General features: G+C 39.4%; 1 protein-coding gene across 2 annotated transcripts in view; it reads left to right on the top strand.

Annotated features, from left to right (window-relative positions):
• Nucleotides 1–2,283: 2,283 nt before the first annotated feature.
• si:ch211-102c2.8 (trichohyalin) overlaps nucleotides 2,284–16,520 on the top strand; it is an 83,455-nt gene continuing 69,218 nt past the window's right edge. For both annotated transcript variants that reach the window (XM_039769910.1, XM_039769909.1), the window contains exons 1-2: nucleotides 2,284–2,330; nucleotides 10,799–10,906. In XM_039769910.1, the coding sequence (XP_039625844.1) occupies nucleotides 2,309–2,330; nucleotides 10,799–10,906 (130 nt within the window). In that variant the 5' untranslated portion in view covers nucleotides 2,284–2,308. The remainder of the gene's footprint in view (nucleotides 2,331–10,798; nucleotides 10,907–16,520) is intronic.

Below are 16,520 nucleotides of genomic sequence, written 5' to 3'. Positions count from 1 at the left end.
TCTCAGACTGCTGGGGGAGGCACTTGCTTCTCTGACTATACTATGGATGTTTTAAGAACAGGTAAGTTTGTTTTTATGAAATTCCAAAGAGTTTTCTTTTTTTATCCAAGTGCTGTTTAGGAGTTTCATGTTCAATGAATGAATCAGTCAAACCTTATAGACCCTTTCACATAGCAGAATGTTAAGTCAATATAGATGGCACATAACAGTAGAATTCAAGTAATAAAGTACATTGCAAAATTATCCAATTTGGGAGTAAAGGACATGGAAACAAACTCAAGACAGAGCATTGAAAACCAGATTAAAAAAGCAGTAGAGCAAACTGTCAAGTGACGAGAAACAGAGGAGTGGAATTATATGGTGGGCCTGTAGGTCACATATGCTTTTTCCAAATTTCTTAGTCAAACAAAACAGAATGAGGTTGTGTTTATGTTAGTAAGTATTGATTTGTGTTGTAGAGCATCACTTATTTCATTAATACATAGGGTCACTTCTATTTATTTTGAAGTTGTTTTTTGATAAATAAAGCATAAGCCTGCTAACCTCATAAATATTCTAATTAATAAAAGAGATAATTGCACATAATAGAGATATGAGGACCCAGCCCTGGAGCCATGCTGAGGGATTGGTGTTTGCTAGTAAGAGCCTGGGGGCCAGGTGACCCACATCTCTCAGTTTGGCTCAGCCTCAAAGTTCTACATTGAGCTGCAGCACCCACAAGACAAAGGGTGAGGGTTAGGTACAGTGCAAGTTATGAGACCAGCAACTGCAGGATTGACCTAACTATATAAGAACTTGGAATTAGAAATCTTTTCTGGTTTGAAGTGGTAAAATGCTCTGTTTTTATTTTAGGGTCATTAAGCCCAAATCATTCTGTTTGCAAGGAAAATGAACTTTGTAGCAGCCACAGCATTCCAGAGGGTAGTGTCCTGTTTGAAAGAGAACTAACAAATACTCTTTCAGAAGATGAACTGACAGGTATTTATTTATTTATTTATTTAAAAGCTTAGCGCTTACTCTTTTCTTTTTCAGTGCTTTTAAACTGAGAAGTGAGGCTAAAGCAAAATTACTTTGGCAAATATTAATTTGTCTTCATTGTAATTCACCAAACATTTCCGATAACTCAGTCACTGTACCCCATATTATTTAGTCCCTTGGAGTAATTATGGTAAGAGTGCTTATTAATATTATATTAACTATTATCACTTGGTGATAATTGACCCTCAGCTCTGTGGCAAGCCACTTTACCATTTAGAGCTATCTTTTAGTGATTTAAAGATATTTTTAAATATTATAACATATCTTGTCCAGATTTTGTAGGCCCTGCCCCTGTCTTCAGACAGTTTCTTTACTCTGCATTTGCAGTGTTAAGCAGAAACCCCTTTAATACTTTAATTATTGGTTAATAATTATTCTAAACGACTGAGAAAAGCTATTCTTATTATTTGCAACACGTAAAACTGGAATACTTTGTAAAGTTGGCCAAAGCATTGTATTCAGAAATGCCCTATGGTTAGAGCAAACACACATTTAATAGCAACAGGATAAATGTCTCGTGCTGATCCCAACTGAAGTCTTACCTTTGTCAGTGAGAGAATGACCAACACTACATACTATCCAGAGAGTAAGATGTAATTAAACAGAGGAATTAAAAATATTATACATTTTATTGTAATAAGAAGAAATAAAACTTCAGTCTGACTAAGCTGTGGACTTACTTACCTGGGTTTTGTGAACTAACTTGGCAGCATCAGGAGCAAAGAAGCAATTCTGGACATAAGAGTCTCAAAATCCAAAAAGTCTTCTATTAGAATATACAGTACTGCATACATTTGTGGGATAATTTTATATACAGTATATATACAGTGTGGTATATACATGGGTGTACAGAATAAAATTATATTTATTATTAATTGATCATTTATATTTTTATATCATTTAACACATGATATGTAACCCAGCAATTGAAATTAGGTGGGAAATGGGGACCAGGGAGAGTTTTTACAATTCCTAGCAAACTGTTATTTATCTTGCATATGTTGTAATTCAGTGAAATTAACCACAGAGAAAAGAAAAGAATCCAAAATGAAGAGGAACAAAAAGCTTGAACCTGAATTTGATTTTTTTTTTTGATGAGCATAAACATATAAATCAATAGATCATTCTATTGAAAGAGTACATTTTTGTCTTATTGATTTGTATAAATATTTTCAGATAATAAAATGAACAGAAAACAAAGCAATAATTATGGATCCCAGTCTAGTGTAAATACCATTGAACAGAAGACTATGTTGACACATTTCAGGATATGATTGTTAAACATGTTGCAGGTAAGTGGACATTTATGTGTTTTGTAATACTATAATTACAGTGAAGTTTATCTAATAAATTGTTAAGTCATGTAGTAAAAAATAAGGTCACATGTAGTCCAAAATCTATATTTCCATAGACATATCCTGATAACTATCTTAAATATGGAAACTTTTAAAATGTTATCAGTTAATAGTCTTCAGTTGCCAAGGCAGTTAAACTAATAACTTGATTTATTAATTTAGCAGGCACTTTTACATGGGGGATTGCTTAAATAAAGCTTAAGATATATAGTACCAGCACAGTCACTCATGACAAAAAATGCTGGACAACACTTTTAGTGTGCTTATGGCGAAAAAAAACAGAAGACAAAACCTCTGTGACTTTTAAATAAAGAGAATAGTTGGGCACAAATTTGCAGGAGCTCCATTAATGAAAACGGATTAACTTGCTGAAGCTTTCATGAAAGAGTAGTGTCTGTGAAGATGTTGATGCGACACATGGCAAGAAGAACATTATCAGCAAAAAACAACTTTGGTCTGAAGTGTATGCTTTTGTATCGTGGTGCACATGCTATATTTTAAAGTGCAAGAATAAACACACACTTGACAGCTAATTTATTCCTGAAGTATTATCAAGCAGTTTATTCAAGAGTAGTCTTTTAAAAACTAAACAGTGCAGTAAACTGTATTTAGATTGTACTACAAACTACTCATTATACCTGGAAATACATATTTATGCATAAAATGTGTGAAAAATAAGGCACAAGTATAAAACTGATTGATGCAATGCAAACGCAATGATGCAATAAATGTCACTATGATCTTAACAAATAGGCAAATGTACATATGGTGGACACCAAAAAATATTCTGGTTTTACTCAAAAATTTACATATTATAGTCATTTCATTGTGGCTGGTATTGTATATGTTTAATCTGTTCAAACTCACGGTCAATTCTAATTGCTACTGAATGACCAGCTTCACCCATTGGTGCAGCATTTCTTTAAAGCAGTGAAAGGCAACCTTTTTCGAGATGCGGCGCACTATGTCCAAAAGTTTTCTTTCGCAGCGCACCTGAGGGACTGCCCATAAATAAAGTCGTGACGACACAATCTGGACAATCGGCAATTAAAAACAGTTAATTTTACAAGTTTGAAAGACATTTTATTAGTGATGGGACGCTCGATACTCAGGTTTCGACACTGTGTCGAGCTTTCGAAGCGCTGGAGATCGAAGCACCGCTTCGAGGCTTGCTTCAAATGCGCCCGTCACGTGATTTTGAGCACGCTAGCGTAATGACGTCATTATATCCGCGCAGTCAGCAGTCGATTTGGTCAGTCACTAGTCTGCTGAAGTGCTTTGGCTCAAAGCGTAAAAGCGGTTGTCTGTGCTATATTGATAAAATACGCTAACCGAGTTCAAATCCTAGTTGGGGCTCGCATATGTTGAAATAAGGATTTTGTATAAAACAGTTAAGTAGTACTTGTTTGAAAGTTAACAAATATATTTTGGAGACATTATGAACGATTTACATGGGGCACCTTTTTCCTCGGTGTGGAATTGTGTCCACCAAGAATCTGTAACAAATCGATGAGCATATTTTGCGTAAGGTAGCACGTATTGTAACAATCCAGAATCTATTCTACCCCATGTCGATCATATCACAGAGGCTAAGAAATGCTTCACTAAAGCCGACGTGGTCATTACACCAGTATATGCGCAAGACATTCCTCATTAAACGTTTTTACTATTCAGTGATTCCCAGATCTGTTGCTGATTTGTATTATTGATTTCCAAAAGCAATGTGAGTAAAAGCGTGTTCTGCATAACTAATCACAACTGTCTTTAAAACAGAATCAGCGCCATCAACAGTGTCTTCTGCAATTTTAGGAAAGCCTCAGGATTTCTGCGTTAATGAGACAAAAAAGTTGTAAAGAAACTTTGCAAATTCATCCAAAGGTGAACGTAAAGATCACTCAAGTACTGAGAAGAAGGAGCAGCTGGATAAGCACATCTGGAGCCAAACTTTCAAAAAAGCACCTGACTTTGTCATGAACATTCCTTTAGTTGTGAATTCATCTTATCAAAGGCTGCGCTGGGGGGTAAATAAGTAATCTTCCGAAGTGCAGCACAACAGAGTAAATAATTGATGTAAATAGAAATACTGAAAGACTAAGTTTTTGCCGTTTCTGTATTCTTAAACCATCTTCCAGTTACACAATCCCCCGCAGTCTCTGTCACATTCAATGTTCTCTGCTCCTTAACCTGTCTTGTTACCCAAAGCATCAACACTCAGTTTCATTCAAGGCTTTACCGTCCTTCCTTTCATAGACATAAAATAAAACACATTTCCTCTACATGTCCAATAATAATAGTAAACTTGCAGGAACGAGAAAAGCACAAGATGGGAATATTTATGACAAGAGCCTGGACATCAGGATGAGAATGTGCCTTGTCACCCATTACGTGAGCTCGTCTGCCATCCCTCGGTTACACTGGCACACGTTACACTCTGGAGCAAATGCAATGGAGAATATCAATCAATCAATCAACATTTATTTATATAGCACATATTCATACAAAAAAATGTAGCTCAAAGTGCTTTACAAAATGAATAGAAAAATAGAAGACACAATAAAAATAAACATAAGTCAACATTAATTAACATAGAATAAGTAAGGTCCGATGGCCAGGGTGGACAGAAAAAAAAAAAAAACTCCAAAGGCTGGAGAAAAAAATAAAATCTGTAGGGGTTCCAGACCACGAGACCGCCCAGTCCCCTCTGGGCAATCTACCTAACATAAGTCAAACAGTCCTCTTTGTATTTAGGGTTTTCATGGAAGGACCTGATGATGATGGTCACGTAGACTTCTGGCTTTCAGTCCATCAATGTTGGTGCATCATGATGCTTTGAGTAGGTGGTGGTGGCGCAGGCCACCGGAAAAAGAAACAGAAGAGAGAGTAGGGGTCAGTATGGATTTTAGAGCCACTGTGAATAGTTATTATGAAGAATTGAACATACAGAGTATCAGGATTAAGTTAAAGTGAAGTTATAAAAAGGCCATGTTAAAGTAATAACATGTAATAAAGTAATACCGACAATGTACACCTTCAGAAGTGGAATAAATCGACTGTATACGTAGAACATTTCAGATAAACGATGAATTTTGTTAATCATAAACAATGCAACATAACTATTATATGTGTTGTTACTTTTTATTTATACTCACCAAACGTTACAGATCTACATGGGAAATGAACACAGGTAATATGTTTATAATCATTCTCACTAAAAGACACTGTCAAAATATACTAATGAGAAAATTGAGACACATTGGCCTTTAGGAAATATAAAAAAGTGTGTGCGCTGTCACTTAGGACAGAATGCATTGTTAACGTGACGCACTCTCTACTGACACGATGTCACGAAAAAAAGAAACAGCGCAGTCCATGCAAACTCAAATCCTCCTTGATGTTTGATCTTATGATTAATTGTCAATATCAAATCAATAAAGTCATTTTAAGAAGATAACAAGTCTGCTATAGTCAGTTTAATCAACGCTACTTTTAAAAAGTTTCCTTATACAGAATATAAAACAGAATCTCAATGATACGGGACTCGCGAGTAGTAACGAATAATATGTGACACTGAGAAATTATAATTCCTAATAACGGGAACAAGTAAAACTACGACTTCCTAAAACGGACACTGTAAATGTAGGCATTTCAATAAATAATTTAGGAGACTTGTGTGTGCATTTCAATATCGATTTAAGAACTACGTAGGCCACCTGTTGTACTATAAACGGTAGCTCAAGCAGCACTTAACAGTAAATAGTCTAACAGGACAATGACTGACTGAAACGAAGATGCTGCGCCGCAACAATTAAGGTTCACACTGTCGTTCTGCATGTTTAGAAGGCGCTGGTTGGCTGAAACTGTTTATAGCGAATTGTCCCAAGTTGGAAGTGCCATATAGCGATCAGACACGAAAAGACACATTTAGGCATAATGGACAGTAGTTTATTTTTCTACAATACAAATTCAGTACGACACCTGGGTCTCCAAACACACAAATATGAAGCTTATTACATTTTACAGTGAAACTCTTTACATACACAATATAATTAGGGACGTGTGCCACCTGCCCGACTACGGTGGCCCAACCTTCCCTCGATAGCTCGATTCGCTCGCTATCCGTCCAAGCTTGTTAAATGGAGGAATAGAAAAAAAACTTTCACAAGAGGAGGATCAGCGACACGAACCTGAGCAACAACACCACTGAGCCACCTAATCCGGATAATTAACGAGCTCTGCACAACTGAACTACTACTACTGTTCTTACTGCGGCGGATGAAATATGTTGTTTGACATATGCACGTTAAAATGGTTTAATTGATACGAGAGTATCATTGTTGTATTCTCCTAATGAAGACGAAAAAATTATATGTATAGATGTATACTATATGACGACGGTTTGAACAAAATTAAGTGTTCCATAAAAGGTTGAACGATTTACCTAATCTTTTCATATATATATAAAGTTAATATATGACAATATATCTTTGACACTATGTATCAGACAAAGGAAATCACAGCAATCCACAAGAACAATAATTAATTCTCAGCAACTACCTGAATTGTAGCTTAACCATATCAACTGAAATGTGTAATGTCAATACGAATTACAAAATATAACTAGAGAGTTAAGTGTCAGATAGACTCTCAAAATTAAGAGGTCAATGCCTTTCAGTGTGCTGAGGCTTTACAAAGATTCAGTAACCAGTGACCATGTCTGCTCGAAGCCCTATCATGATCCAATCTCGGTACTACGCATGTCTGAGGCTTCTGTAGCCGCGTCATCATCTCAGTAGTACGCATGTCTGAGGCCTCGGTGCCCGTTCAAAGCCTGTCATGACGCAATCTCATTTGTACGCATGTCTGAGGCTTCAGTAGCCGCGTCATCATCTCAGTAGTACGCATGTCTGAGGCTTCGGTGCCCTGTTCAAAGCCTGTCATGACGCAATCTCATTTGTACGCATGTCTGAGGCTTCAGTAGCCTCGTCATCATCTCAGTAGTACGCATGTCTGAGGCTTCGTAGCTCCGTCATCATCTCACTAGTACGCATGTCTGAGGCTTCAGAGACTCGTTCAAAGCCCGTATGACGCAATCTCAGTACTTTGCGCAAAGCTTCCACTCATTATTTATTCAACGAGCTCCCGTTTGAAGTACATATGGCATCAACAGAGTTAAAAAACTCAACAGAATTCCCATTGAAATGAAAGTTTGTAGATGATCAATACATGTTAAATGATCGTGCCCGATAATACGTTGTGGCAAAAAATACAATTATAAATTATACATCATACAAACGCCGACTTGTTGAATGCATAATGCTGCAAAGAAGAGCTTTAGCAATACGGGTGACGACACATCTCTCACTATAATACTCTCCTAAATATCCATTCTTCGCCTCATGCAACGTTTTCATGCAACACTGAAGGTATGTCATATAGTATACATCTATATATAATTGTTTTCGTCTTCAGTACATACATACATGTATACATTAAAAAACATACATTATATACCACCCTCCTGAAAATAGTAGTAGTGCGCGGTAGCGTTACGCTTCATACTAAAGCATACGTGGGTTCGGGTCCCACGTCCACCCTCTGTAAATTATGACCCAAAAGAGTCTGATTTTCTTTTATTTTTTTTTATTAAACAGCAAATTTCAGCGTGGACCGGAAGCGAGCAAGGCGAGAACACTAGTAAAGATATATCAAATGGAAATGTGAATCTTGTTTTATGTCTATAACAAAAAAAATATTTGAGTAACGATTTCAACTGTTTTTGTAGTTGTTGATGGCGGGTTTAAATTTTAAATATTAAATTAATAAGGTGGAATGTGTTCTTGCTTTGAGTGTTAATGTGTTAGTAACTGGGATTGCGCCTCTATTACTGGAAGATTGCTTAGGAATGATACAGACTGGACAACTATGTGTTTTAGGAAATGTTTTATTATTGCACTGTGCTGTGACAAAAACTTTTACTGATCACCTGTCCGGACCTTGAAGATGTGTTCACGAGGGAGGGATGCTGTTGTTAAAAGCAAATGTTTTTCAACAGCAGGTCCAGATGTGTTTATCCGCTGCTTTTGTTGCCTCAGCACTCAATCTTTAATGCCGACCTTGATATGTGCACTGCTCACATTGGAGTGTCCCGTGTGTGTCGGTGTGCCGGTGACTGATCTGCGCCGTGTCTCTCAGCCTCTCTGATGTGCTCCGGATTGACGCCTTTGAATGTTTGGTGCAGCAGAGCAAATTCAACCTGATCTACCACAGTGGCTTTGTTATCACCTTATTCCAGCGTTTCTCAACCTTTAAGTATTTGCGACCCGAGTTTTCATAGCAGTTTTAATCGCGCCCCCAACATTTTTGAAATGTAGATGCATATTTGATTATACCTACTTAAGTTTTATCGACATTTATCTAACTCTATACAGTATTTATTGTTCTATTATCAGAATGTAGTTTAAGTTAATTTGTTTTGGTTCCAACAGATGTTTTCTTTTTTTCACATCTTCGCGCCCCCCTTTTTGTTACTTCGCGCCCCACAGGTTGAGAACCACTGCCTTATTCAATGGAGGGGTTCATGGACGTCAAATGGCAATGAATAGAAATGGATTAATATAAATACGTGAGCTGCCATCCGCAATTAGACATCACATTTTGATGATTCCCGAACAGATCTCTTATGTGATCCTTCCACAGTATCTCTCAAAATTATTTAGTTCAAATTGGTTATAAAGATTTCAATTCTGATCCTTTTTTATTATTGTTAATTTTGATGAGTCTTTAAGTGGGATCGAACTCGGGCTAGCACTACGTTCAGAATTTGAAAAGCAACCATCTTAGTTAATTGTGCCATTGACGGCGTCATTTCGTTGTAGCTAATTCGTTATTTTCGTGCTCCACAAAATATTGTAAAGTACTAATAAATGAAATATTTCAATACTTGATCGAATAATAACAACTGATTTAAGGATTTCACCTTTTCTTTCTCAAATGTGCTTACCTATATCATGGCAAAGTACAGGGATAAACCATTATTTTCCGTCTACTCCATTTTAATTAAGTCAAACCAAGGAAAACATTTAAGGCTATTAAATGTGATCTCAAGAAAAGATGAGGGTTAATTCTAATACTAATAACAGGAGCGATTATAATGATACAGTGCAAAGGTAAATACTAATTGAAAGAGCCGGGAATCCATGCGTGAGGCGTCTTATTTTAACTCTTGCTAGCGTATAGTGCATTCTGCTTGTCGGCGTTAGTTATTTATATATTGATATTTTTAGACATCAGACACTAGAAGTTGCTGACGAACCCTTCTCTTCGTTGTCAGTCTGTAGCAGCGAAAAAATAAAAGCAATAAGAGTTATAACAGACGTCATTGAAGTGGATCATGAGTTTGTGTAATGTTAATGAAAATGGCCAGGAGGGGTCACTAAAGAGGTGAGTGTCAAATGCTTCGAAGCTTCGATACGATTTCCGACACAATTGCTTCAAACGTTTTGATGCTTCATGAGGCTTCACTCCGCCCATCACTACATTTTATTAATAAAGGAATCAAAGGATAAATCTTAAATTTAATTAATGTGAACGTTGAGATTGTTTTTCAGCACATATGAGATTGATGCGAGGATCAATTTTCAAAAGACAGACGCGCATTTCCTTGTCGATCATTTGAAGTCTCTCGCGTTTCTTAGACTTAATTTCCGTAAGTGTTCTGTTATCTGTTTTTCCAACATAAAATATATATTTTTTAAACATTATCTTTTCAATCAACCAAAAATTCAAAAACACTAGCAATTTTTAAATATTTTACAAAAGTATTCGCGGCGCCCCTACAAAATTCCACGGCGCAGCGGTTGCTCGACAACGCTTTAAAGTATGGAAGAGTATCTTCCTTGATGTAAATGGCCCATACAAAGTCTCTGGAGTGCTGGTACTCATCTCATGGTTTCACTGAACGTAAAAATGCAGTAAACCTTATGTCATTGCTTCCTCAGTGAAAAGATCTGAAGTCAATTAAGCTTTTATTTTTGGCTTTAACTATGTTCACCACATCAGCTGAATGGTGGTTATTTGAGAGAATGATGTCAAAACTCTCAATACTGGTTGAATTCTGTGATCTATCTATTATTTCTCTATCTATTTATTATCTGTTAATAGATCTATTATGTGGCTGAATTTTGATGTTTTCTTGTTTTTGATTGCTAACTGAAAATGGCCATACTGTATATATGGATACATAATGTGTATGTGTGTACTGTGTGTGCGTACACACACACACACATACAGTATACTATTTTATGTATGTGTGTATAGTAGTAGTAAAAGTCATTGTTGTATATGGGTTTATAGTCTCCTATCAGTGGCATTTTTCCTGAGCATTTTAACTAATATTTTAATTTAAGGAGTGCCTTTGTTGCACTTTGACGATGTGACTATAGACAGTGACTTGGATTCAGTGAGGACAGAAAAAGTCCAGAAGCAGTTTCAGAAAGCTCTTACCACCAGAAATGGTAAAATATTTTCAATCTCTTGAATCTTGTTTTTATTTTTTCTTTGAATTTCTATTTTTCTATTGTTTTCTCTTTGATTTTGAAGTAAAAGAATGTATCTGTTATGCTATATTTGTTTGATTGAGTAGTATGCCTTTTTATTGTTCTGCTTTTTGAAAATAAAATAAAATGTATCATATATTTCTATACTGTATGTAAGATTATTATAAAAGGTTTTAATTATAATGTTAATTAATAAAACATTCTCATTATTTGGTGATATTATTGTACTTTCCCTATTGGTCCAAGATGCAGCCTTATCAGTCCCCTTCAGACTAGGATGGAATGTCCAAAGAAGCAATGTATTTTTTTCTCTAGGGTGTATTTTTAAAGTAAAAGTCGCAAAAGCAAACATAATTTATACACTTCTAATCCATGGTAAAGACTGTCAAGCTAACAGATTGTTTTGACTAGCCAGATTCAGAAGTTCACTCTATAACCCATGCCATTTCACATTTATCAGACCAAGATGGCCATATCAAAGATATACTGAGTAGGAAAAGTGATATTAAAGAGCTTTTAAACATTTAGACACATGCAAAAGGATTTGCTAAAATGATCAAACATAAAAATAGTTATTTATCTCTACTGTATAGAATTTAATTTGCTGTGACTGGTCAGCATTATTTAATTAGTCATGTGTACATGCTAATTGGTTATTAGAGAAACCTTTCCAATTGCAATAGCACCTCTGAAACCTTTTATTCTATTTTCTTGTGTTGAAAGGTACTGGCATTCTTAAAGTTCAGTTCTGGGTTCAAAACAGCCAAAATGAAACAGCCATTTCAGACTTTTTTTTGCAGAATAAATGCTATTGTATGTGACATAATGGCAAGAAATTGAAGATTGTATAACAGGTGTCTATTGGTGACTTCAGAGAAGAGGGTGAACTAGACCAGTATAGAAGAGATTGAGGAAGGCCAAGATGGACAACTGCATAAGAGGATAAGAACATTAGAACATGTTGTTTGAGAAACAAACACCATGGTGGTCTTCAGTTGACTTCTTCTTTAAGTACATAACAAATACAAAAAGACAATTCTGGAATGCTGGCCTTAGATGCAGAATTTCAAAGAAAAAAACATTTGTGAAAATGTCAGATAAAAAGAAAAGGTTAAAAGAACACAGATATCGGTCAGAAGATGACTGGAAAAGTGCATCATGCTCAACATCCTGGAGTCATTTTTTTCTCATTTGCCAACAACACTGATATTTGGTATGTATTTAGTGATAAAGAGAATGAGAGAGGGAAAGTCACTGACCAGTGGAGGTGTGCTGAGGGAGTTTGGGTCCCTAAAGAGGAGAATTCCAGGAACATCGACCAGTTCCGAAAGATCTACCTACTGTGTGTAGAAGGAAAGGTGTTTTTCTGCATCGTATCCAAAAGACTGACAGAGTTCCACCTCAAGAATAACTACATCGACCCCTCTGTCCAGAAAGGTAGGGGATTCCTGGAGTCCCTGGCTGCCTGGAGCACATAGGTGTGGTAACTCGGCTGATCAGAGAGGCTCATGAGAACAGAGGCGACCTTGCTGTGTTGTGGTTGGACCTGGCCAATGCCTATGGGTCTATACCACACAAGCTGATTGAGCTTGCACTACATAGCCACCATGTTCCCAGGAAAATCAAGGATCTGATCCTGGATTACTATAACAACTTCAGGATAAGGGTCACTTCTGGGTCAGAAATATCAGACTGCCATTGGCTTGGCAAGGGAATAATAACAGGGTGCACCATCTCCGCTATTCTTTTTGCCCTTGCCATGAATATGGTGGTCAAAGCAGCCGAGGTAGAATGCAGAGGGCCCCTGAATAAGTCGGTGTACGACAGCCCCCAATAAGAGCCTATATGGATGATTTACTGTAACCATCACAACAATATCGGTCCCAGGGAGCAGGTGGATCCTACAAGGACTTGAGAGACTCATCACGTGGGCAAGGATGAGTTTTAAACCTTCCAAGTCAAGGTCCATGGTGCTAAAGAAGAGGAAGGTGACTGATAAGTACCGATTTGCTATTGCGGAAACAGTCATCCAATCCATCACAGGGCAGCCAGTCAAGAGTTTGGGGAAAGTCTTTGACTCAAGTCTGAAAGACACAGCTGCTATTCAAAAATCCACCCAGGTGCTTGGGACTTGGCTCACCAAGGTTGATAGGTCTGGCCTGCCTGGTAGGTTTAAAGCCTGGATCTATCAGCACTCAATCCTGCCCAGAGTCCTATGGCCTCTGCTGGTATATGCAGTCCCGTTTTCAACAGTTGAGTCCCTTGAAAAGAAGATCAGCAGCTTTCTTCGGTGGTGGCTGGGACTCCCACACAGCCTCACCAGCACAGCACTGTATGGAACAAGGAACATCCTGCAGCTACCATTTAGCGGCCTCACAGAAGAATTCATGGTAGCACGCACCAGAGAAGCCCTACAGTACAGGGACTCCAAGGATCGTAAGGTGTTAGCAGCTGGCATTGAAGTGAGGACAGGCAGGAAATGGAGGGTGGAGGTGGCAGAGTCACGCCTGAGACAGAAGGCTCTGGTGGGCACTGTGGCAACAAGTAGAGCAGGTCTGGGCTACTTCCCAAAGACCCAGGTCGGCAAGGCCCAGGGCAAGGAGAGAATCCATCAACTCCAGGAAGAGGTCCGAGCAGGGTTGGAGGAAGAGAGAGTGAGCAGGGCAGTAGGACTCCGGCATCAAGGTGTGTAGACAAGGTGGGAGAGTACTCTCTAGTGAAGGATCACCTGGTTTGACATCAGTCAGGGAGATTTCTTTTGTGTCCGGTTCCTGGTGCAGGCGGTCTACGATACCCTGCCAAGCCCAGCAAACCTCCACGTCTGGGGAAAGAGCGAAACACCATCCTATCCACCTTGTTCAGGAAGAGGCTCTCTAGAACATCTACTAAGCAGCTGGCCTAAGGCACTAGCAGACGGCCGCTACCGGTGTCGCCATGACAAGGTGCTCAAGGCAGTTGCTGAAAGCTTGGCTGCAGCCATCAAAACAAGCAAACTCCTCCATGGCCCAAAGAAGGCAGTTACCTTTGTTAAAGCAGGAGAGCAATCCCAGGCAAAGGCAGTAATAACAGACCTCTTCCACACAGCCTCTGACTGGCAGCTGCAAGCTGACTTATGAAACCAACTTAAGTTTCCCACAGCAAATTATAACAACACTCCAGCCAGACATGATCATTACATTTGAGGCCTCAAAACAGCTGATCATGCTGGAACTGACAGTGCCCTGGGAAGAGTGTATCAAGGAAGCTAGCGAGAGAAAACGTGCCAAGTACCAGGAGCTGGTGGAGGAGTGCAAGGACAGAGGCTGGAGGGTACTCTATGAGCCCAACGAAATTGGCTGCAGAGGATTTGCAGGATGCTCAATCTGCAGAGTCCTCAAACGGTTGGGCATCACAGGAGCTGCCAAGAAGAGGGCCATTAAATCCGCAAGTGAAGCTGCAGAGAAAGTCTCGAGGTGGCTTTGGATGAAGAGGGTTGATCCGTGGATCGCTACTGGGATACAAGTTGGGGATTGATCAACCCCAGCTGGGTCGCCTGAGTGAGGGTGTATGTTTGCGAGACCCGAAACGCCCAATGACCTCAGGATACATCACTGATGATGTGTCCAGGTGATGTTTCTTATATATTACATGCTAGTTTTTCTGTGGTTTTCACAGAACACCTAGGTTGGGCCCAAACGATGGTTCAAGCCCAGGGCCCCCACCCTTGTTAGTCCTCCGCTGACTGCCTTACAGCTCAGGTCACTATTCGGCCACAATAATTGGTCTACTATAGTTGGCAGTTGCTTCCCTAGCCCAAAGGACACTTAAAGCACCATTATTATCCACTCAAAACTAGTTCAGTTTCACTGGGTTCGACAAAGTATCTAGAACATTTCCACAGCTTTGCTGAAGTCAAGGTGAAGCAACTTCAGTGGTGTTCACTCATCACAAATTGGTTATCGTTGGTTGAGAAGCATGCACTGGTAAAGCACATTGCTGCACCCACCACATGACAAAACAACTTAGGATCCTGGTTGGCAACCCCCCAGGCAAACTCGTGGTCCAGTCCCACCCTCTTGAAATGACCCTCTATCTGCCGCAGCCAGGTGTTAAGTGGGCGTCACCTTGTCCTGGTCAAGCCACTCGGGTCCTCAACAATAAGGATCATGTGAGCTAGGTCACCTGCGGGGAACTTCACTACTTGGCACTAGTGCCGTAATTTACACTTCCTGACAATGCAGGTAATGTGCCTCATTCAGGACTCCATAAGCAACCGCTCATTCGACACAAAGTCAAACCACCGGTACCCAAGGATTCTCTGAAGACACACAGTACCAAAGGAGGCCAGTCTTCATCTCAGACAACTGGATAGCGTCCATGTCTTGCAACCATTTAGCAAGACAGGAAACACCAGGACTCTAAAGACTTCGACCTCCGCACACCCCTTTCTAGTGACCTCATGAACCCCCATGCTCTCCCAAGCCGTCTACTGACTTCATAGGAAGAGTCTCAAGAGATATGAATGTCACTGCCGAGATAAGTAAACCTCTCAACAAGGTTGACACTCTCTCTGCAGACAGACACACTGCTGATGGCTGTGCCTAAGAGTTCATTAAAGCCCTGAATCTTAGTTTTTCTCCAGGACACTCACAAGCTCAGACACTAAGACTTCTCTCTCAAAAGAGCCCCGATCAGAGCCTCCATTGGCTCTGCAAAGATCACAGCATCCTTAGCAAAGTCAAGATCAGTAAATCTTTCTTTGCCAACAGATGCCAACACCCAGTCCATGCAAGCATGGAAAAGAGTAGGAACAAGAACACACCCCTGATGAACCCCAAAGTCAACTGGGAAAAATGCAGAGGTTCTGCCTCCAGTCTGCACGGCATTCACAGTACCAGTCTTCAGGCTGGCCATGATATCCAGCAACCTTGAGGGGATCCCATGAAGTCTCAGGATGTCCCACAGGACAGATTGATCAGCTGAGTCAAACACTTTATGAAAATCAACAAAGAAACTCTACCAATATTCGTGTTTGCGCAAATACCCTCAGTGCCAGAATATGGTTTATGGTAGACTTCTTAGGCGTAAAACCAGACTGCATCGGTTGCCGGTAGGTGAGCAAGTGATCACAGATCTTATTGAGAACAGTCCTCGCAAGGACCTTACCTGGTACCTGTAGTTGCTGCAGTCCAGGTGATCACCCTTCCCTTTCCAGATAGGAACGACAAGTCCCATTTTCTAGTCAGGTGTGACCCACTGAGCTGGCAGCATTGAGCAGCTATTTAAAGCTGATCCTCCAGGCTAGGTATGTTGGACATCTCTGGGTCCACGGTTCTTGAGACTGATCCTCCAATTAGTGGTAAAACACCCAGTATCACTGAGATTGCACAGGTGGTTAACTAGCTGAAGATAGGGAAAGCTGCAGGGATCTGTGGTATCTGGGGTGAACTTTTCCAGTCTGGTGGTAAGGCTGTCCTCCTGAAACTGCAAGCAATCTTTGCTTCCATTTGGGAGACTGGTGTCATCCCAACCAACTAATGTGTTATGAAAATAAAGTATTACAAGTTTGGTGATATTCATGCCTTCCATTACT

Source organism: Polypterus senegalus, chromosome 11, assembly GCF_016835505.1.
Source record: "Polypterus senegalus isolate Bchr_013 chromosome 11, ASM1683550v1, whole genome shotgun sequence".
NCBI classification, from domain to species: Eukaryota; Metazoa; Chordata; class Cladistia; order Polypteriformes; family Polypteridae; genus Polypterus; species Polypterus senegalus.
The sequence above is the reverse complement of the archived record's forward strand: the minus strand, read 5'-3'. Positions and strand labels throughout refer to the sequence as shown.